The sequence below is a fragment of the Poecilia reticulata genome, chromosome 13, assembly GCF_904066995.2.
Source record: "Poecilia reticulata chromosome 13, P_reticulata-male-v2, whole genome shotgun sequence".
In the NCBI taxonomy this organism is placed as follows: domain Eukaryota; kingdom Metazoa; phylum Chordata; class Actinopteri; order Cyprinodontiformes; family Poeciliidae; genus Poecilia; species Poecilia reticulata.
This window is the reverse complement of record NC_088842.1, coordinates 107,165-127,075: the sequence shown is the minus strand read 5'-3', so window position 1 is coordinate 127,075 and position 19,911 is coordinate 107,165. Positions and strand designations below refer to the sequence as shown.

Genomic DNA, 19,911 nt, shown 5'->3' with positions numbered 1-19,911 from the left:
TGATGAAGTGCAGTCTATGTAATGCATCGTCATCAATTCTCACTTGGTTTCTCCATCTCATTGTTGAATCGAAAGCATTCCAGTGGGTATTAGAGTAGAGGAAGAGAAATGTATTAGTCTGCACAGTGTACACCTGAACAAAAATGTATGAATGCATTTACTAAACTGATATGTTAAACTGGAAATGGCTTGTGGTTTTTATGGCTATTTCAGTTGTATTTGTATTAGCCAATAAAAAAAGCAACTCTTCCTTTATTTATAAGACATTGACAAAAGTTTGGCTCAAGCTGGATTTTCCATCCTGACTGTGAATGGAAAGAAAGTATATTCATCATGAACTGGACCATAAAAAACAGACATATCACAAACCAGACCTCTCCAACCCCGTTTAGGAAATGGCTTTTTCAGCCTCCAATGTCTCTTCCTCTCTCCCTGCATTTCTGTCTCTCACTCACTTGGACCCTGATTTGACTTCAGTTATCACACACTTTCTCTATTATCACCAAACTCCAAATTAAATTCAAAAACACATACGGTGTGTGCAGTGAACCAGTGAGAGTAAGGTTTTCAGCCTGGAGCTGCTGTTTGCTTCCTGCTCATTAGCTTTCAGATTATGTAAAAACTTCCATAGAACTTTCTTATTCGGCTGAAAATAGATTCAGCTCGTCTACAAATGTGAGGTTTGCAGAAATGCTTACCATGCACAACACCAAACCAAATGCATTCTGGGTCATTGGTTGAATACAAAATAAAGAAGATGCTAATCATAAAAGCTAGTTCATTCAGCTGGCTTCTTTTTAAAACTAAATTTAATGCAAAAACTCACTTTTGAAAACCCATTACACAAAATTCACATTTTATAGCTTTTATACTGCCATTTGGGTCTCTGCTGCTTCTGGAAACAGTCTAAGCACTTTGAAGGCATTCACACCATTGCTGTATGGTCCGACTGACTCAAACTATAGTTTGTGTATCTAGAAAGTCTGTTTTATTTCGGGAGGTGTGAATGCCTAATGGAACTCTGATGTGGAGAACTTTGGCCTGCCTACAAACCTCAATCTCAGACTGGTTGAAGTGAACTATGGTGTGGTTTGAATTCATATGTGAATAAAGGTGCACCGATAAATCGGCCCCGATTTCCTCAATTTTAGAAGATCTGTGATCAACTGATATGCAGGGGTGAAAGTAGTTTTAAATTCTTGGGGGTACTATGACAAAAAGTTTCTGTGCTGATTAATATTTTTTGTGAAGCGATAAAAGCTGGTAGCTTTTGAATTGCTACAAAATAATGCTGGATTTTCTCTCAGCCCACTGGCTGCACGGTTGACACCTTGAGATGCCATGAGACCTAAATCCTGAACATCATGGCATGGAGAGCATCCCAGTTTTCCATGTCTGGCATATAACCATTCATTTTAGCTTTTAAACTGGTTCTATTGATCCTGTGTCCAGACAGAGGGATAATCAGTAGCCCAGCATCATGACCTGTTTGTTCTGAAGATCCTGCAGCTTCCACTTCTCTTCCTAACATGGCGCCTCCTCACCCTGACTCTCATACTGACAGGAGGAACCACAGAGCTCTGTTAGGTTAAAGCTCATCTTCTGAAGTTGGGATATTTTTCCTCCAACAGGTTCCAGAGGAATCACCTCAAACCAGATGTTGGACTGGATTTTATTTCACTGTCATTTGTGAATGTTAGAACCTCATTTTCAACAGTGGAGCTATAAAGGTTGAAAAAAGTTATTATTTAAGTCTAATCAACATCAATATTTACACTAAATAAGAGGCAAAAAAATAGTTTGATAGAGGAAAAGCCTCTCAGACTCTGAGCTCAAAGCGAGATGCCAGAGAGCAATAAAACTTTTTTTTTAATTAGACAATTTAATTTCAGATAATTATGGCGGTAGAAGCCATTTGTTTGTTAAATACTTAATGAAACATATTTACCGTGTTTGATGTTTGCTGTAAATGACGTAGGCTATATTCACAAAGAACGAGACAATTAGTCCAAGTTTGCAGTTTATTGAACTTTCAGAAACTATAGCGGCTGTGATGCGTCACAGCAAAGGTAAAACAACCCGAACAGGTGATTTACTCTAAACCACTCGCACCTTTTTATTCTCCGTCTCTCTGTCGGTTAAGTCCACCATTGCCGCGGCAACAACCTGCGCTTCTCGAGCCGAGCACAGATTACGTTAAAAACATAACATTCAGTCCGTTATGATATCAGGTTTTCAGGCTTGATATTTATTTTGCATCATTAATAAGCTCCCTGAACACAGCGGTGGTTGATTGGTTCATTTTAACTCCTGCTCTGCTGGTTATTTTGGTAATGGAACCGAAACGCACAGAATTGCGCAACACCTTGTTGAAACAATAATCACTGAGATTATTATTGTTGTTGGGTCATTAATTTGAACACGTTTTGTTGATTTTGTTGTTGTTCTTTATTAAAGTTACAAACTTTTTGATAAGTCAGTCAGAGGAGGACCTCCTGGTCTCAGCGACCTGGTGGCGTTCAGTTTGTCACCTGATGCTGAGATCGACTCAAAACCTTCCACGATCCACGTGTCGCACCGCTGCTCTAGTAAAGCATGAAGAGTTCAGAAACGATATGAAATGAGAAAAAAGTTAACTGATTAAGTTGTATTTTAGATTGTTCTTGAAAAACTAATCAGTCACGGCTGATTAGTGGGTGAACTCACTGCTGCACAGTGAACCCATTGACTCTTTACAGCAGACAGCTGCTCCTCTCTAGCAGGTACTGCGTACCCCCGCTAAATATTTTAGGGGTACGCAGAACCCTACCGTATCCCCCTGCTTTCACCCCAGCTGATATGTAAATGTAAAGCCGAACCTATACACTGGCAAAAAACTCAGTCATTGCTACAGAACCAACACTGCTATGAAAGAGGGTTGACTAACAGACCCATCCACCGGCTCCTGTCTGCACGTTTGTTGCCAACTTAGCAACTTTCTTGCTATATTTTGCAACATTTCAGACAAAAAATTTCTAACAACCAAAGTCAGAATCGGCAAGTCAGGCTTTTTAAAGAACTGTAGTCAGCCCGAGAACAGCAATCAGTTTTTGGGTTGAAAACCGATCACAGAGACCACTCCAAAAGGAGGAAGCGGATAGCACAGGGTATCCTGGGTAAATACAATCAAAACAAACACAAATCCAACACTAATAGAAGAAATGGCTTGTGGTCTTTTGCCCAAAAGAGAAATATTACAACCATTAAAATCTGATGCCACTCCATTTTGTTTACATTTCAAAAAGAAGGAAGTTGGCTCAGTTTTTTCTTCAGAGTTTTTTGTGTCATTTCCTTCAATGGTTCTTGGTGGAGCGTCCCCATAGGCGAGGAGGGGAACAAGTTTTTCTTTGGCTCATTACAGACGGTATGAAAGAGAAATGCACCAGCTGAAAATTTAACAAATGTTGCAATTTTGGTCTCCAATTGAACATAGTCTACTGGACTATCAGGGAGAAAACAACCTTTAAACAAAACACCCATATGTTTTCTGGAAATAAGTCAATGTTTTGTACTATGTAAAAAATTTTACTTCCCAATTATTAAGCCACAATCAGTGAGCACTGCCTTGTTACCTAGCAACCCCAGCTGAGCACAACCCGTCATCTAGCATGCCAAGCACACTTCCAGCACATTTGGTAAGCTGTTTATACTACTGTATGTTGCACAATGGCTGCTGGAACAGACAATTGTTTCATTGGTTTTTAAGACCCCCACATGCTTCACTCGGAGGACATCCACAAGTTCTCAAGACACACTTAATGTGGCAGTTTACCAGAGAAGTCCATGCAAAGGTACGTTTTTACCACCGTGCACACATTCTGTGTCACACAGAAAACTGCTCTGCAAGAAACTGTGTTAATATTTAACTGTTTTGTACATGATGCCAAGCTGATAACATTGAGAATCGGTGCAAACAGAAGTCAGACTGCGACTCTGTGCCACACTAACTGTTGTGTGGTGGCTACCCTGGTACAGAAGAAACAGGGTTAGGAGCGCTAGCTCCTCAAACCTGCTGGTGTCCATTTGGATTGTGGGAAATGAAGGAATTTGTCAAGTAAATTCGGAATGCTCAACTTTGAAACCTCAACCATCTTCGAACAGTGTGCACAGAGTCCAAGCTGCTAACTGACTACGCACAGTACGCACCAGTATGTGGAAGACTTCACCATTTAGAAATCACAGGTGGATCTTTGATAGTTGTTCAGGAGGCTCCACTTCTACTTTTAGGTCTGACTTGGGGTCAAACATATACCACTGTACAACAGTGCATCTGTTTGCAGCTATTTTCCTGTGTTTAAAGTGCGAATGTAAACATTAAGGTGTGGGGCAAGGCCACTGACACGCTGCTGTCTAACTGCAATGGAGTGAACAAAATGCATGAGCCCTTTCATGCTTGGTGGGTGGCACTTCTCAAAATAGTGCTCTCAAACTCGATATGGGGAAACAATACTCTTGTGTTGACACCCCAGAGAATATATGGTCACAGCACATGGCATCCTGAGAATACCGTCTGCACGTTCAGGATACTGGGAGGACATGCTAAAACCATTTGTGGCAAATGTCTAGGGAGTTGATCTCAGAGCCTCTCTGAGAGAGGGGAAACTAAAGAAACCAAAACTACTGTCCTGCTGATATCACACAAACATACCTGAAGCCACCTCACACTATTGCTCTTCTCTCCTGCATTTAAGTGGCGCAGGCAGGGCCCCAGGTAAAATCACCCTTTACCATTTCATACCATTTCAAACAATTAAAGCTTCAGTATGTAATATTTTTAAACAGTGTATATGTGTGTGTGTGTGGGGGTGTGTGTGTGCGTGTGTGTGTGTGTGTGTGTGTGTGCGTGTGTGTGTGAAAACTGTCCCCAGTATAACATCTGGGACATGAGAAAATTGTTTACCTATTGCCATCAGCGGCCATACTAACAAGCTTTAGCATTCATGACAGGCTCCAGTGTGGATAACTAGCTGCTAGTGTAACATAGTTAATATTATATAGAATTCCACTTGTCATTACTTCCAAGTTTTGGTTCAAGTGTAATGGGTGAAACAGCACCCCCTCCTGGTGGTTGGGCGCGAGGTGCAGTACCCACTATAATGAACCTAAGTCCTGATCAGTCCATATTCTGTTCCGTATAGATAAACAAGTTTCATCTCATCCTGTCTCCTGGCCCTTATTTACACAACGTAGAACTGATTTGAACTGAGCTAGTACCCGAGCACAAATTATCGGTTACATTGGTGCCTGTGACCCGTTATTCAACTACATTTACTTCCTGGAACGTGGGCTGTGTCTACTTTCTGGCGCTTTGGCGGATTGTGGGTGGCGCATTGGTCCCAGTATCAGACGCAGTGCCCCGTGTGGACTCTTCGTCGCTTCGGTAGTGTAGCGGTGGTCAGTCTAGAACAGTGGTTCTTAACCTGGGTTCGATGAGTCGGTCTCAGGGGTTCAGCGGAGCCTCTGCCGCGGAGGTAAAGACACACTTGTGTAAAGTTGTGATGACGCGGCCCGCTTTGCCATCACTTGCTGCAGAGGATCACGTTACATTGCTTAGCCAATCAGTGCTGCGGAGGAGCACTGATTGAAGGAGTTCCACTCTCAGCATGGATTTGAACTTGTGCCTTTAATTACTTCAGCAAAGCTCAACATTTTTACCAAATGGACCTTGCCAAGCTCCGCCCAGAAACGCTCCTCGAAAGTCCCACTTGACTACATGTCTCACATTAACAGCTTAGCTCCTATGTCTGAACATGGCATATTTCATTTCGACTGACTCTCTGCAGAGTATTTCTGAGTCGATTAGTGTAGCATTTCTGCCGGATTTTCACAAAATATCAGCCACGACAATGGACAAGGGAACCAACAAGTTCATGTCATCTTTTTTGGACGACATCAAGGTGTTTTAGCCATGCGATGCCTCTAACTTTGTGTGCGTCACAGCTAAATGCTACCGGTCGATGAGAAAAACAGAAGATCCTCAGACCCTCAGCATAACTATTGCTGTGGACAAGATCACTGATGCCTATTGTTCTTGCAAGGCTGGGTAAGTCGGACATTCATGGTTTTGAGGGTTTGAATGTGCCTAGGACTTATACATGGTACTCTGTGCTAGCGTGGCTAACACGATTACAGTTTAATAAAAAGCCTTTTCAGGTGAAACAAAATCTTTAATGTATGTCAGATACGGTACACATTGCATATTGATCTGTTCAGCTAACGTAAAGCTGTAACAGACAGGCTTCAAGGTGTAGAAGCTGTATCGGTACTGCCATTATGCTGCACTTGGCTAAAAGGTTTTCATAATGGATGTGTTTATTATCGACTTTTTTTCATTCACTAAACACAAGGAAAGCAAATCAATAATACTTACGCCAGCAGACACTCCTTTGTACTTATTGATCCTACAACGGTTGAGCTGCAAATGTGGTCGTGCACAAGCTTTGATCCAAGCAAGGCATTCCGTTTCAGATTTTGGAAATCTGTGAATTTTAGTTCCACAAACACGATCAGGATACCTGACATCGCCTGTACAGATACCCCATTGATGGAGAACCATTTTTTTTCGAGTCCTGACGCAAAAACTTTCTGTCGGTCTGGTAGTCCACAATGTACATTAGCATGAGTTTGTGAGACGGTAACGCACGTGGTAGCTGCGCTGTGACGTAAAATGGGCATTAGCCAATGAAACGCGGCCGCTGTGGTAAGGTCCATTCTCTAGTGGTGTGGGGGTGGTAACACAACTAATATAATTACATTACTAAATCAGAATACTGCAAAGTCTTTATTATTTATTAATTTTTAATTCTCTTAAGAATGTAGAGCTAATTAAATGATCTAAAGAAGTCCTTAAAGTGGTTCCAGTTTCTCTCGATGGCCAACCTGTTGAAACTGTGGCAAATTTTAAATACCTTGGGTCGTTCCTGGACAGTCAGCTCAACTTTGCTGAAAACACTGACTATATTTTGAAGAACTATTTTCAGAGACTCTACCTTTCAAGAAGACTTAGTGATCATTGGGTGACCCAACTAGACTCTAGTTGGGTCGCTGCTATGTCTTGAATTGGGGGGGAAAAAATTATATTTTATTTATCACTACAGAAGGGTTCAGTGAATGCACAAATGAAACTGGTGAGTTCGGTACCTCAAAAAAGGTCAAGAACCACTGGTCTAGAAAGTGTGGAGTTATTTTTTTTAATTTTAGCCGATTTGTGTCATTGTGCACAGCTAATGTGTGAGTGTGCTGTGGTTATTACCAGAGATTTTGGTTCCTTTCTTTGCTCTCTCTGTGAAGGAGGGACACTTTGAGATAAAATTTGTTTGAATGCTTTTACAGTTTTTTCACTCAGGTTTTATTTGTTGATTTGTTGAAGGTGCACTTTCGTCCCGTGTTTAATTTGTAGGGCGACTGTGGCTGTGTGGGTAGAGTAGTCATCTTGTGATCGGAAGGTTGTAGGTTTGATTCCAGCTTCCTCCTGCCACATGTCAATGTGCCTTTGGGCAAGGCACTTAACCCCAAATTGCCTACCGATCTGCTTATCGGTGTATGAATGTGTGTGCGAATGGGTGAATGTGACTCTAGTGTAAAGCGCTCTGAGTGGTCGAAATGGCTGGATAAAGCGCTATTCAAGTTCAATTCATCTACCATTTGCAAATGCTCAAATTAACTAAAAAAACGATTATTTTGTTTTGCCTTTGATCGTTAAGTGCCGAGTTATGGCAAGCAACAATTCTTTTGGTAGGGGAAGGGGGCTTGGAATGTTTACTCCTATGCCTTCAGTTGCTAGAGGTAGAGGTTTGTTTTTGTACGCCCGAGAAGCATCCAGACCAAAACCAAATTTTGCATATTTGGGTGAAAGAGTTGACACTGTTGATGCGCCACAGTGTGATGTTGATGGCAGACTTTTGGTGACATAGCTTCACAAATTGGAGTTTCTATAGGTGAAAGTATTGCATCTTGCATTGAGACCTGTTTGAGTAATACAGTGGGTCCAGGAATGGTTGGAGATGCAGCTAATGAGTCTGCCATGTTAAATGTTATTGTTCGACCTGATGTGAAAAAAACTGAGTTTTAAAGAGGTTCATGGTTCATGTTCAGTCCAAGACTGCGAGGTCATGATATCTTATATGAGAAAGAAAGTCACCCCTGTGGCTGAACAGGCTGATAAGGTGATGTCTAAGCGCATGTCATAGGTAAAGTTGACATATGCAGTAAGTCAGTTTTAAATCTGACTACAGGACCTGAGCCCATTTTTGAGATACTGAAGCAGCACTTCAGTGATACTATGTCCTCTAGCTTGCCTTTAGAGGACTTTTATGCTACTGTGCCCCACCCCGATAAACATCCCTTTGACTATCGGCTGATGCTTAAAGCTTTGGATGTGACAGAGCACTCTTTAAAGAGACAAAATAAGGCTTTTTACTCTCTCTCCTGTGATCAAGCTGCCATGTTTATCCAGAACTGCCCTGATCCTGAACTGTCGCTCATATTCAAATGTAGGCAGTTGAAAGACTGGACGGTGGCTGACATTCACGAGAAGCTTGTTAAACACTGCAGAAATTGCAAGCAACTAACCAAACAGAATGTCAAGCATCCTGTCTTCCCAGCACCAGGAAGTCACCTCCTCTGTGCAAAATGCGACACTCAGTACTGAAGTACTACCGCCAGCTGCTGTTGTTGCGCCACCTATTGGGAAGTCAGCTGAGAGCTGACCGGACGGCCAGGTTATCGCTCTGCTTGAACATGTTCTGGAGCAGCAACCACAACAGCACAAGTTTCAAAGTAAATTCAATGTGCACACCCAGAGGGAAAAGCTGATGAAAGTAAAGCCTGTAGTACCTTGTGCTGATTGCAGTGATGATGAACACACTACTCAGTACCACTGCAGGTCCAACCATCTGTGCTTTAGCTGTTTTGTACCTTACCACGTACGAGCAGATTGTCCAGGGGCTGTGGCGAGGAAGCCTAGGAGCGATAAGCAGGTGGTGCAGTCTCAGGAAACTGAATGGCCTACATGTGGTGGGGGCAAGTGTTGGGCATAAAAGTGATCCCCCTGTTGCAAATGTTGAAGATGACAAGGAGTCTATATGTCAAAGTGCATGCAAAGTGGGAGAAATGGGATATACATCAATATTCCAAAACATTCAGAGACTCAAACAGCATGACAACTTGTTTTATGAAGATGTGATGCTGGGAGGAGTCGTTATGGTCAGAGCCTTGCTGGATAGCAGGTTGAGGGCATGCACCCTGAGCTCTAAAGTAATACCTTAGCTGTTACATTGGGATGTATTAAGGAGTAAAGGACTGCAAAGTGATTGTCCCAACATTGATTGTCGAGAACCAGAATGAAGAACTGATTGTTGGCAGTATCCTCTTGAGATACATTATTGACAAGTTTAAGCTGAGGCAAGATCTCCAGGACCAGGGCCCCACAGCACTCTGTGTGATGCAGAGTAGAAGAAACAGCTAGGCTTGTTGACAAGGGTGGAAGCCGCCAATGAAGACATCCATGATGCAGTTGGAACTGTCAAAATCAAGCGAGCTGTTACTCTTGAACCCATGACAGAGCATCTGATTTGGGACAAGTTGCCACAGGTGGATAGTCTGTTGGTTGGATGTTCTGTTGTGGTGGAGCCAGCTAAACTGGCTGAGCTCATTGTTCAATACCAGTCGATATTCTCAAGGGACAAGCTGGATTGTGGTAAAGCCACTGGTTTTCTACATCGCATCAGTCATGGATGAGAAACCATTCTGATTGCCATATAGGCGCACACCACCAACCCATTATGAAAAATTGAGAGAGGCATTGGATGAGATGGAGGAGCGTGAAATCATATGAAAGTCTAGTAGTGAGTTTGCATCTCCTTTGATCATGTGGAAGAAGTCTGGTGACTTACGGATCTGTAAGGATTTCTGATGGATCAATGCATGCACCGTCAAAGATGCTCACCCACTCCCTCATCCTGCTGATGCTCTAGCAGCCTTGGAGGGCAATGCCTTTTTCTCAACCATGGATTTGACCTCTGGCTATTATAATGTGGAAGTGCATGAGGCTGACTAGAAGTACACTGCCTTTTCATCACCGTTTGGATTGGACGAGTATAATCGGATGCCTCAGGGACTCTGTATTAGTCCAGCGACATTCATGAGAATGATGTTAAACATCTTTGGTGACCAGAAATTTATGAGCTTGTTGTGCCATCTGGATGATGTCCTGATGTTTGCTCCAACAGAAGACCTGGTGCTTGAGCATCTGCACATGGTCTTCCAGAGACTCCAGAATCATAACCTCAAGCTTGCCCCAAAGAAATTTCACTTTTTAAGGAGGTCAGTGAAGTTCTTCGGTCATATCATCAGTGCATCTGGGATCCAGTCTGACCCTGATAAAGTGAATGCTATCACCACCATTACTGAGTCAGACCTTATGGAGGTTGGCAAGAATATTCCCTCACAGAGAAAGATCTGCACCTTCCTTGGCAGGGTAGTCTACTACTAGCAGTTTATTGAGGGGTGTTCTGGTATGGCCAAACCATTGTTTCAGCTAATCTCATGCCCTAAAGGTCTGTGTGGTCCGTACAGTCTAGTACATCTCACCACCCTCATTATGGACGAAAGTGCCTTATGATGAGCTGTTGGCAGAGGCTGCAGTGGTTGATGCTAATGGGATTCTGCTGGTCAGCCAACCCGCCTTAAGTATCTGAGGTATCTACAGATATCTCAGGGTGTGGCGGTTGTTAAGACAGGAGCAGTATCATCACTGGAGGTTGCTGCTGTACTCCAGGGAGGCAGTGAAAGTGGTCCTGTGGTGTGCCTGCATGCGCTTCTGCCATAGTTCTCGCAGACTGTAATAACAACCCCACAGGTCAACTCTGAGGTGCTCTCACTTGAAGTGTTGCAGGAGAGGCAGAGAAATGACCAGGCTTTAAGTAGGGTGATCTTCTTTGTAGAGAGAGAAAGTGGAGATCTTCCAGGACTGAACATGTTAAGGAATTTTCAGAAGTCATCAAGGTTTTGAAAGGCTTGCATGGAGAGATGGAGTTCTGTACCGGACTGCTAAGAACCCAGTCACAAAGAAAAAGTCCTACCTTTTTGTTGTCCCCAGCTCACTGTGAAAGAAGGTGTTACAAGGTGCTCACAATGAGGGTGGTCACCAGGGTCAGCAACGGACTCTATACCTGACGAGACAGAGATTTTATTGGATTGGCCTAGTGCATGATGTTACGGAGTATGTACAAGACTGCAGATGATGTGTTGTCAGCAAGTCACCAGAGCCGGAAGCCAGAGCTCCTTTGAAAAATATAAGGACCCCTAAACCTCTTGAACTTGTCAGTATCGATTTCTGGACTGCTTAGGATTCTTCAAACAGTTCACTGGATGTGCTAGTAGCTACTGACCACTTCACAAAGATGGCACACCAGCTATGGAACAACTACTTCTACATCTATGGGTTTCCCAAGCGACTACATTCCGATCAGGGGGCCAGTTTTGAGAGTTCGCTTATTGCAGAGTTGCTAAATGTGGCAGGTGTGCAAAAATCCTCTAAGGGGAATGGCTCATGTGAAAGAATGAACCGGACTCTAGGCAACATGATTCGAGCACTGCCACCAAGAGCTAAACATTGTTGGCCCAAGGACATGGAATCTCTGACATTTGCCTACAATTGTACAGTGCATGAAACAACAGGATGTGCACCATTCGTGCTCATGTTTGGGAGGGTGCCACATCTTCTGGTGGACGTCATCTTCAGTTCAGTGCTCAGTGATCCAGAGGTGGTGGATTATGATTGCTACGTTGAGTCCCTGCAAAAGGACATGAGAGAAGCTATGACCGTAGCCCAGTCAACAGCAACCAAACAGCTCACACTGAGCTATACAACCGGAAAGTACATGGTGTACTGGTGGAAGTGAACGACAGAGTGCTGCTGGCTAACAAAGGAGAATGTGCAAAAAGGAAGCTTGCTGACCGCTGGGACAGCACAGTGTATGTGGTGGTTGGAAAGAATGATGAAAACCACACCTTCAGGATCCAGAATCCCACTACAGGCCAAGTAATGGTGGTCCACCGCAATCTGATAATGTCGATAAACTTTCTCCCTCTACCTGAGGACGACCCTGATGACCAAGAGGAGGTTGTAGGGTCTCCAACATCAAGTTCACTTGACCCAAGTGTTGGGAGGTCAGCATCAGTGATTTTATTTCTGACTCAATGGAGTTTAGAATGAGAGTGTGGGTATCTGACCTACCTATAGGAGCAGGCAGTGAGACAGATGTGGACGATGCTGAGCAGGTGGAGGGCACCATGCTGGAGGAAGCCACAGAACCAATTAATGTCCCATCAGAGGACAGGGTGTTGCCTGTAGCCCAGCCGGTCCTTGATCAGCTACAACCCTCTGATGGAGTTGCTTTGATGGACAGCAGTTCAGCAGGCTCTGGTTGCTCAGTAGTCATTTTTGGCTCCTGCTACTGACACTCCCACTGACGAGCCTGCTACTAGTGCTGCTACAGTGACAATAGTTGACGGTGCGACTGGCCGTAGATCTAGAGCTGGGCGGTTGTTGAGACCAGTGACTAACCATATTGAAATAATGCACCAAAGGACAACATTAGTTTGATGAGTTTGTAGTTATAAAACTACAGTTTTATTTGTTTCAATTTTGACCTTGAGGTTTTGTAACAATTTTGATATTTCATGTTTGTTTTGCTATTTGGAAGGTGAGTTTGCCGTTACATATTAACAAAATATGTAAATGGGCATATTTTTTCCCTATGTATGTAGGTGGGGTCTGGCAAACCTGTTCTCATACTGATCCTCATTGGATAGTTTAAGGGACTGTGAATTTTATGTGATTGTACCTCACAAGCGACTTTGGAAACAGTGGTTGTGTACTGGTTTCCTGTGCATTTGAATAGTGGTCTTACTCCATTTTGTGTGTTTGCACCTGTGGTGTTACTATACTTTTTTTCCCTCTTTCTTGCTTTTTCTATTGTTGTTTTGTTTTGCTTGTTATAATGGGGCAAGTGAAATTCAGCAGGAGGGAGTGTAATAGTTAATATTGTAAAGAATTTCACTTGTCATTACTTCCAAATTTTGGCTCAGGTGTAATGGGTGAAACAGCACCCCCTCGTGGTGGTTGGCAGTAATAAATATAGTGAACACAGACATCTCATTGCCAGTTCATGAGAAATGGGCGCAAGGTAGGTACACTGAGTTTAACAGTCTGGTAAAACATTCTGTTAGCTTGCCGCTAACATGAAATGCTATTCCTCGTAAGGTGCTGTACCCACTGTGATGAACCAGAGTCCTGATCAGTTCATATTCTGTTCCGTACAGATAAACAAAGTTTCATCTCATCCTGTCTGCTGGCCCCTTTTTCACACAACGCGGAACTGGTTTGAACTGAGTGACTACCCGATCACAAATTATCGAGGTTACTCTAGGATAGAGGTTCTCAACGTGGGCGGTACCGCCCCCCAGGGGGCGTTCAGAGGACGGCAGGGGGCGCTGGCGGACATTTTTACAAAAGGGGGGCGCTGGGATGCCTTTGGGGGGCGTTTGGTCGAAGGTAAACTTTACACCTTAAATCCACAACAATACCAGTTTAGACTTTGAGCAACTTGGTAAAACTGTATTGTGTAACATTAAATCATGCTTGGCTGCAACTGTATTGATGGCAGCTCTTCTATTCAGTGTTTGTAGCTTCATGGCTCCGCATCAGTTCAGCGTTACACTGGCTGATGACGTTGCTGTGATTCACTTTGTCTGGTATTTTTGTACATATGTTTAGGCAGTTCTGTGATCATGTCAAAGCAGCAACTTATTAAAAAGTGTTTTATTGTCCGTTTGAAAGCTGCCCGCTTCCATGGAAGGACAACAGAAAATCGCTCTTATAAACATGTAATTACTAAAATCACGATACCCTCACTTTGTATCCCTCTGAAAAATGAACCCATTTAAATAAAGAAATCCCTCCATGGGTGATACCACAGAGAGCATTCATTTTATAGCGTTAACACCGGTGCTGTAAGTGGTCCGGTATAAAATGGGTGTGATAAAACAACGGTACCACAGCACTTTTAAATTTCAATAATCAGAATACCGAAATTGTTTCCGTTGTTTTAAAAGGTTTATGTCAGTCTGCCTTTTCCCCATCGATACGTTTCCTGACCGCCCTGCACCTTAGAGGGTTAAAAAAGAAAGAAAAAATAATAATCGATGCGCACATTGCGCAAAATTCTGAAACATGAGAAGCGGGCAAAACGGAGCGACGAACTAGATGTGAATTATGGCATAAAAACAGAGAATCCGACGCTGAACAGTGAAAAATCAACACATGATATGAAACGCATGAGTATTAGGAGGCGCAGCAGGTGATGAGTGAAAATTACTGATGGTCAATAAACGATAAAATAAATGTAGCAACAGTAAAGAAACTAAAATGGACATAGCAATAAACCAAGAGAGGATAATACTAATCAAATGAAACTAAATGGAAATGAATGAAGAACAAAATGCAAGAATAAACTAAGAAACTAAAGTAAATACGGAGGAATAAACTGGTATGGCAAGACCTTTCGAGCAATAATTAATACAGAGACTGTATGGCAAGAATAAACAGACACTATTTCCAGATAAAAGGTAAAATAATAATGTTGAAGTGTCATGGGCAGGAGCGCAACTACACATTATTCAGGTGGATGCGAAAACATAAATCGGCGCCCCCCCCCCCACGAAGGAGCGTAGAAACATACGCTCGCCCCACAAAATTAATTTATTTAAGATTTTACCCACAAAAGATGTTTTTTGATTCACCAACATACATTAACTGACCAGATATAGTCAGTTAATGTATGTTCAACTTTATGTTATCATTTCCTCACTGTAAAGGTTCGGTCAGGTTAAAGCTGGACTGCTTGATGTCTGCACTGGCTATATAGAAATATAATTATTTTCCTAAGATAAGAATGAACATTCTTATCATAGCGAGCTCTTCCTCGCCCAATGATGTACATCATGGTGATGTTATATCTGCTGGGATCAGACTTGAACATATAAATACTTTACTAAACACAGTAATACTCCCATTTTTAGTACAGATCATCTTCTTTTAATACATCTGTGGTCTACAATTTTTATATACAAAACAAAACCATCCAAGTTAAAGCTATAAATCTACACACTATTGAGACCAGTGTAAAACCACTGTAAGTCTGAGTGAAAAACTGAAATTTAGCTTTGATAAGTTATAATAACATAGTTCCAACAGGCACTGAGTTTTATTTCCAAGACTTATGCTGCCAAGAATGTCTGCATCCTTAGCAGAAGATAGGCAGATGGGAAATTATTTAGTCTCACTCTTGCAGCATCTTGCTATGGCATCACTGCAGTGAAAATGATGTTCATTTGAAATAATGTGATTTTGATTGCTTCTTATAGATTAGGTGTTGTATTTCACCTTTTTATTCTTAATTGATATTAATTCTATAATATCATAGGGGAGGTGGTCTGATAAAACTTCTTCACCTCTCCTGTACAATTGGGTTTTTTATATTACTGTTATGCCCAAATGTTCTATGCCAGGGTCCCCAAGGTGGGTCCTGGAGGGCCGGCATCCTGCACGTTTTATTCTCTCCCTGGTCGTAGTAACAACCTTTTCATCTTGTCAATGTTCCTCTTAGGCCTCTAATGAGCCATCATTTGATCCAGGTGTGCTAAATCAGGGAGAGAACTAAAACATGCAGGATGCCGGGCCTCCAGGACCCACTTTGGGCACCACTGTTCTATGCTATTCTATTCTAGTGTTAAATAGTAATCACCTGTTAATGAGGGTTCCAAACAGCAGCCTGACAGTCCTCTGGATGTTTTTTGAACATAGCCAGCTCCACTGCTCCTTCATCAGAAGACACAGGATGTTCAGAGCCACCTTGGCCTGGGACATTTCACCTGCTGAGTCTGAATCAAAATCAAATCAAATTTTATTTGTATAGCACATTTCAGCAGCAAGGCATTTCAAAGTGCTTTACATGATTAAACACAAAAACACAGAGTCATGCAACATTGAATAAACATTAAATTTCCACCCGAGTCGAAGTTCTGCCCTTTGAATCGGCAGAAGAAAAAGAAAAAAACACCCACAACAACCAGTTTCAATATGCTGACTCAACATGGTAAAACATGAGACTGGCTGAAGATTTGATGGAGAAAAACAAGCATGATATTCAGCTATAGTAATATCTACAATGTCTGATTATGACAGATGAGCAGATTGATGAGCATACAACCAACCCGTAGATTTATTTACACTGCCCTCATGTGGTTAACCTTTAAGATTGCAGGATGTGTTAATCAGTCAATGGGGATGAATGAAGGTTTTGACAATCAAACAAATTTAGAGTTTTGAAAACTGTGAAGCTTCAGTTTTTCTAATGACAGTCATTTGTATAATTTTGACAGTTCCCACTGGTGATGTTATATCACGCAAAGTGATCAGAATAACTCCTTACATGAAAATTAAATGGCTAAAAAGCGTGCTTTTTTACATGATGATTGATGACATGATCCTCCACTTGATATACAGTAGAAATAAGATGTTTACACACACCGAATAAAAAGATACAAACTTTTTCTTTCACTGTCTGAAGTTATATCAGAACAAACACTTCTTGATTTAGCTTAGTTAGAATTACAATTATTTCTGTTTGCTAAATGCCAGAAAATATGGCAAAAACATTTTTAAGGATTTTTTTCTCAAAGTTACAAAATTATATTGATAACAGTTTTAAATTGATTGTGGTGTACTTGTGGAACTTCAGCAGCATATTCACAAATATCACATTTTATAGATATGGATCAGAAAGAAAAGTTTTTTTGTCAAGAAAACTACATTTTTCACAAACTCCTGTTGGTGCTGGTTAGTTGGTTCTTATGTTGAAATTATATATATATATATATATATATATATATATATATATATATATATATATATATATAAATTGACATTGCTAAAGGACATCTGAAATTGCAATGTGAAATATATATATTTGCCTTGAGCTTGATTTAAAGTGTCAGTAGTGTCAGAGGCACAGTCTCATAATAACCAGTTGAGATTAGGAAAGATTTAGGAGATCTGGAACTGGAAAAAGGGTGAGGGAATTAGGAATGTTTTCAGGAGCCAAACAATGCAAAGACTGAAAAATAAATTAGTCTTAAACTTAGCAAGAGGTCAGAAGAGAGAAGTCAACACAAAAGGTGTCTCTTTTTTTATGCACGTTGGGGATTTGAGTCAAGAGATTAATGGTAAATGGCTATAATGTAAACACAGCTATGCAAATAGCCTGCATTTGTAAAAAGGACTGATCAAGTCTGAGGACTCCAAAGCACTTCACACTACAATCAGTCAGTCATTCATTCATACACACCCTGCCTTAAGAGTCACCATCAGCCCTGCCCGGTCAACTGGATACCAACAATTGTGCAGCACTTTCAACAGGCTGTTGTCACAGATGATCATCCGGCAGACTCAGTTCCTTTGGGGGCCAAAATTATTTTTTGTTCAGTTTTCAGTTGCTGTGCTTCTTTTTCATATTGCATTGAGTCAAATCAACCAAACCCTTTGAGCAACCTGTATGGCGGAATTTGACTGCCATAAATCGAAGGCACACATTTTCAGTCTGAAAGAAGAATTTTATGTCTTTGTTCTCAAAATTTGTAATGTTTGTACTCAAAACTTCTCTCTTTCAAATATTCACTGCGTTTTCTCAAACCCTCACATTCAAAACGTCTCTTTGCTACAATCAAACCTTCACTTGCAAACCTCTCTGCATGCTTACAAATTCATCACAAAAATGGCAGCAGACAAAGGTGCAGTAGCTTCTCCAGCTCCCAGAAATATTTTAATTCATATATGGCTGATTTAGGCATTGATTTCAGATAAAGCATCTGGAGACATGGTTGAGGAGCACTTTAATCACATGAAACTGATGCACACTGTCCAGTTTTTACCAGCATGTCACCTTTCCTACACCGGGACACAACACTCTGGACTGTGTGTACACCAACATTCACTGTGCATACAGAGCTCTTCCTTGCCCCCTCTCTGACCACATCTACATCCTGCTGACACCAGCTTATCGTTCACTAATGAGATGGATAAGGCCAACGAAGAAGACAGTCATTGTGTGGCCGAGGGATGCAGCCTCTGTGCTACAGGACTGTTTTCACTGCACACAGTGAACTTATAAGGGAGAGATGAAAGGAATACACCTCCTCTGTTCTGGGATTCATCTCCAAGTGTGCTGATGATGTCACTATCACCAAGACAGTAACCCGTGTCGAGAAAAGTCGAGCTCATTCCACTTCCCCATGCTGGAGATTTTAGTTTAATAATAACAATGAATAAAGTTACCTTTAAAACTGATTACACAGGTGACATCAAGACCCAACAGTAGAGTCAGACAGTAATAAAATTAATCTGGTTGTGTGTGTTGTTATTATGTCCTGTTAGAGAAGAGCGAGCATTAGTAACAGGTGGTTATCCTCTTTGACTTGAAGTAGCATAGTCTGTCTTAGTAGTCAGCAGAAAACATGGATTATAGTTATGGATTATCTCCATGGTAATTATAGTGCTTTCATACACAAAAAGTAACAAGTTGTATGTATCGGTAAATGGACTGAACTTATATAGCACTTTATCCAGTCATTTTGACCACTCAAAGTGCTTTACACTAGAGTCACATTGACCCAGTCGCACTCACAAACGCTCACACATTTATACACCGATACGCAAATCGGTAGGCAATTTGGGGTTAAGTCCCTTGCCCAGGGGCACATTAACACGTGGCAGGAGGAAGATGGAATCAAACCTACAGCCTTCTGATCACAAGACAACTACTCTACCCAGTCGCCCCAGCCAAGTTCACTCACTCAAAACAGAAAATGCACCCCCGCAGCCTCAAAGAGTGAACCCACAAAACCCAACACACACAACCCCCCAACCCCCCTCCAATACCCCCCCCCCCAAACACACCTGAACCCCTCCCCCTTTCCCCCCCTCCTCCTCCTGTTACTAACACTTCCAATTTTCCTCCTCCTATGATTATGAACACCAACATAACAGAACAACACAAGCTCCATCTGGGCCCAGCTCAGACGAAGCAACTGCACTGCAGTATGCTAGTCATATTCTAAGCAGCACATTCAGCACATACAAACCAAGAGGTGATGCCCTGGAGCACACCGCATACACCAACCATAAAAGATAGTCCCTGTTGGTCAAGGTGGTCCCTGATCTCGAGTGAGAGTGCATACCCTTTGAGGTACCTAAATGTGGGCAGGGAGATTTGATCTGAGCAGAGAGAAGTTTTGAGCGCAAGGAGAAAGGTTTGGGAGAACAGGGAATATTTGAAAGAGACCAGAAGTTTTGAGTACGAGCATTACAAGTTGTAAGAACAAAGGCATGAAGTCCTGCTTCCAGATTGAAAGTAGGATTTATGACAGTAAAATTCCTCCACAAACCTGGGCCCCAAAAGCAATTCCAGAATAACGCACACAAAAAAGTTCAAAAATCACCAGCTCAGCAGAAGACCCAGGGTGGACAAACGGATGGGTGGATGTACTCTGAAGATAAAATTATAAAGGTCTGAAACAGTTGGCAAAATTATCCCAAGGTTTACAACAAAAATAATCACCTCATATGTTTCTAACTGAAGAAACCAGGACCAATACTCAACTTTTAAAAATCCTGTGCATTACTTTTCACTTGCATTGATAAAAGTCTTTAGATTGCAACTATGCATTTAATGAATGATGAAGAAACTAAGGCTGTCAAATGCAACTGAAAAGGGAAAATTTCCACTTTTCTCTTGGCCGCCTCATCACTCG

The 19,911-nt window shown here is 41.9% G+C and overlaps 1 protein-coding gene across 6 annotated transcripts in view; it reads right to left on the bottom strand.

Annotated features, from left to right (window-relative positions):
• The window catches only part of snx19b (sorting nexin 19b), a 55,190-nt gene that overhangs the window by 17,245 nt on the left and 18,034 nt on the right, over window positions 1-19,911 (bottom strand). For 4 of the 6 annotated variants that reach the window (XM_008425253.3, XM_008425254.3, XM_008425252.3 and 1 more), the window contains one exon: window positions 15,849-15,984. The exons of 1 other annotated variant lie outside the window; for it this stretch is intronic. In XM_008425253.3, the coding sequence (XP_008423475.2) occupies window positions 15,849-15,984 (136 nt within the window). The remainder of the gene's footprint in view (window positions 1-15,848; window positions 15,985-19,911) is intronic. One more of the 6 variants, XM_017308269.2, reaches the window with a different exon arrangement.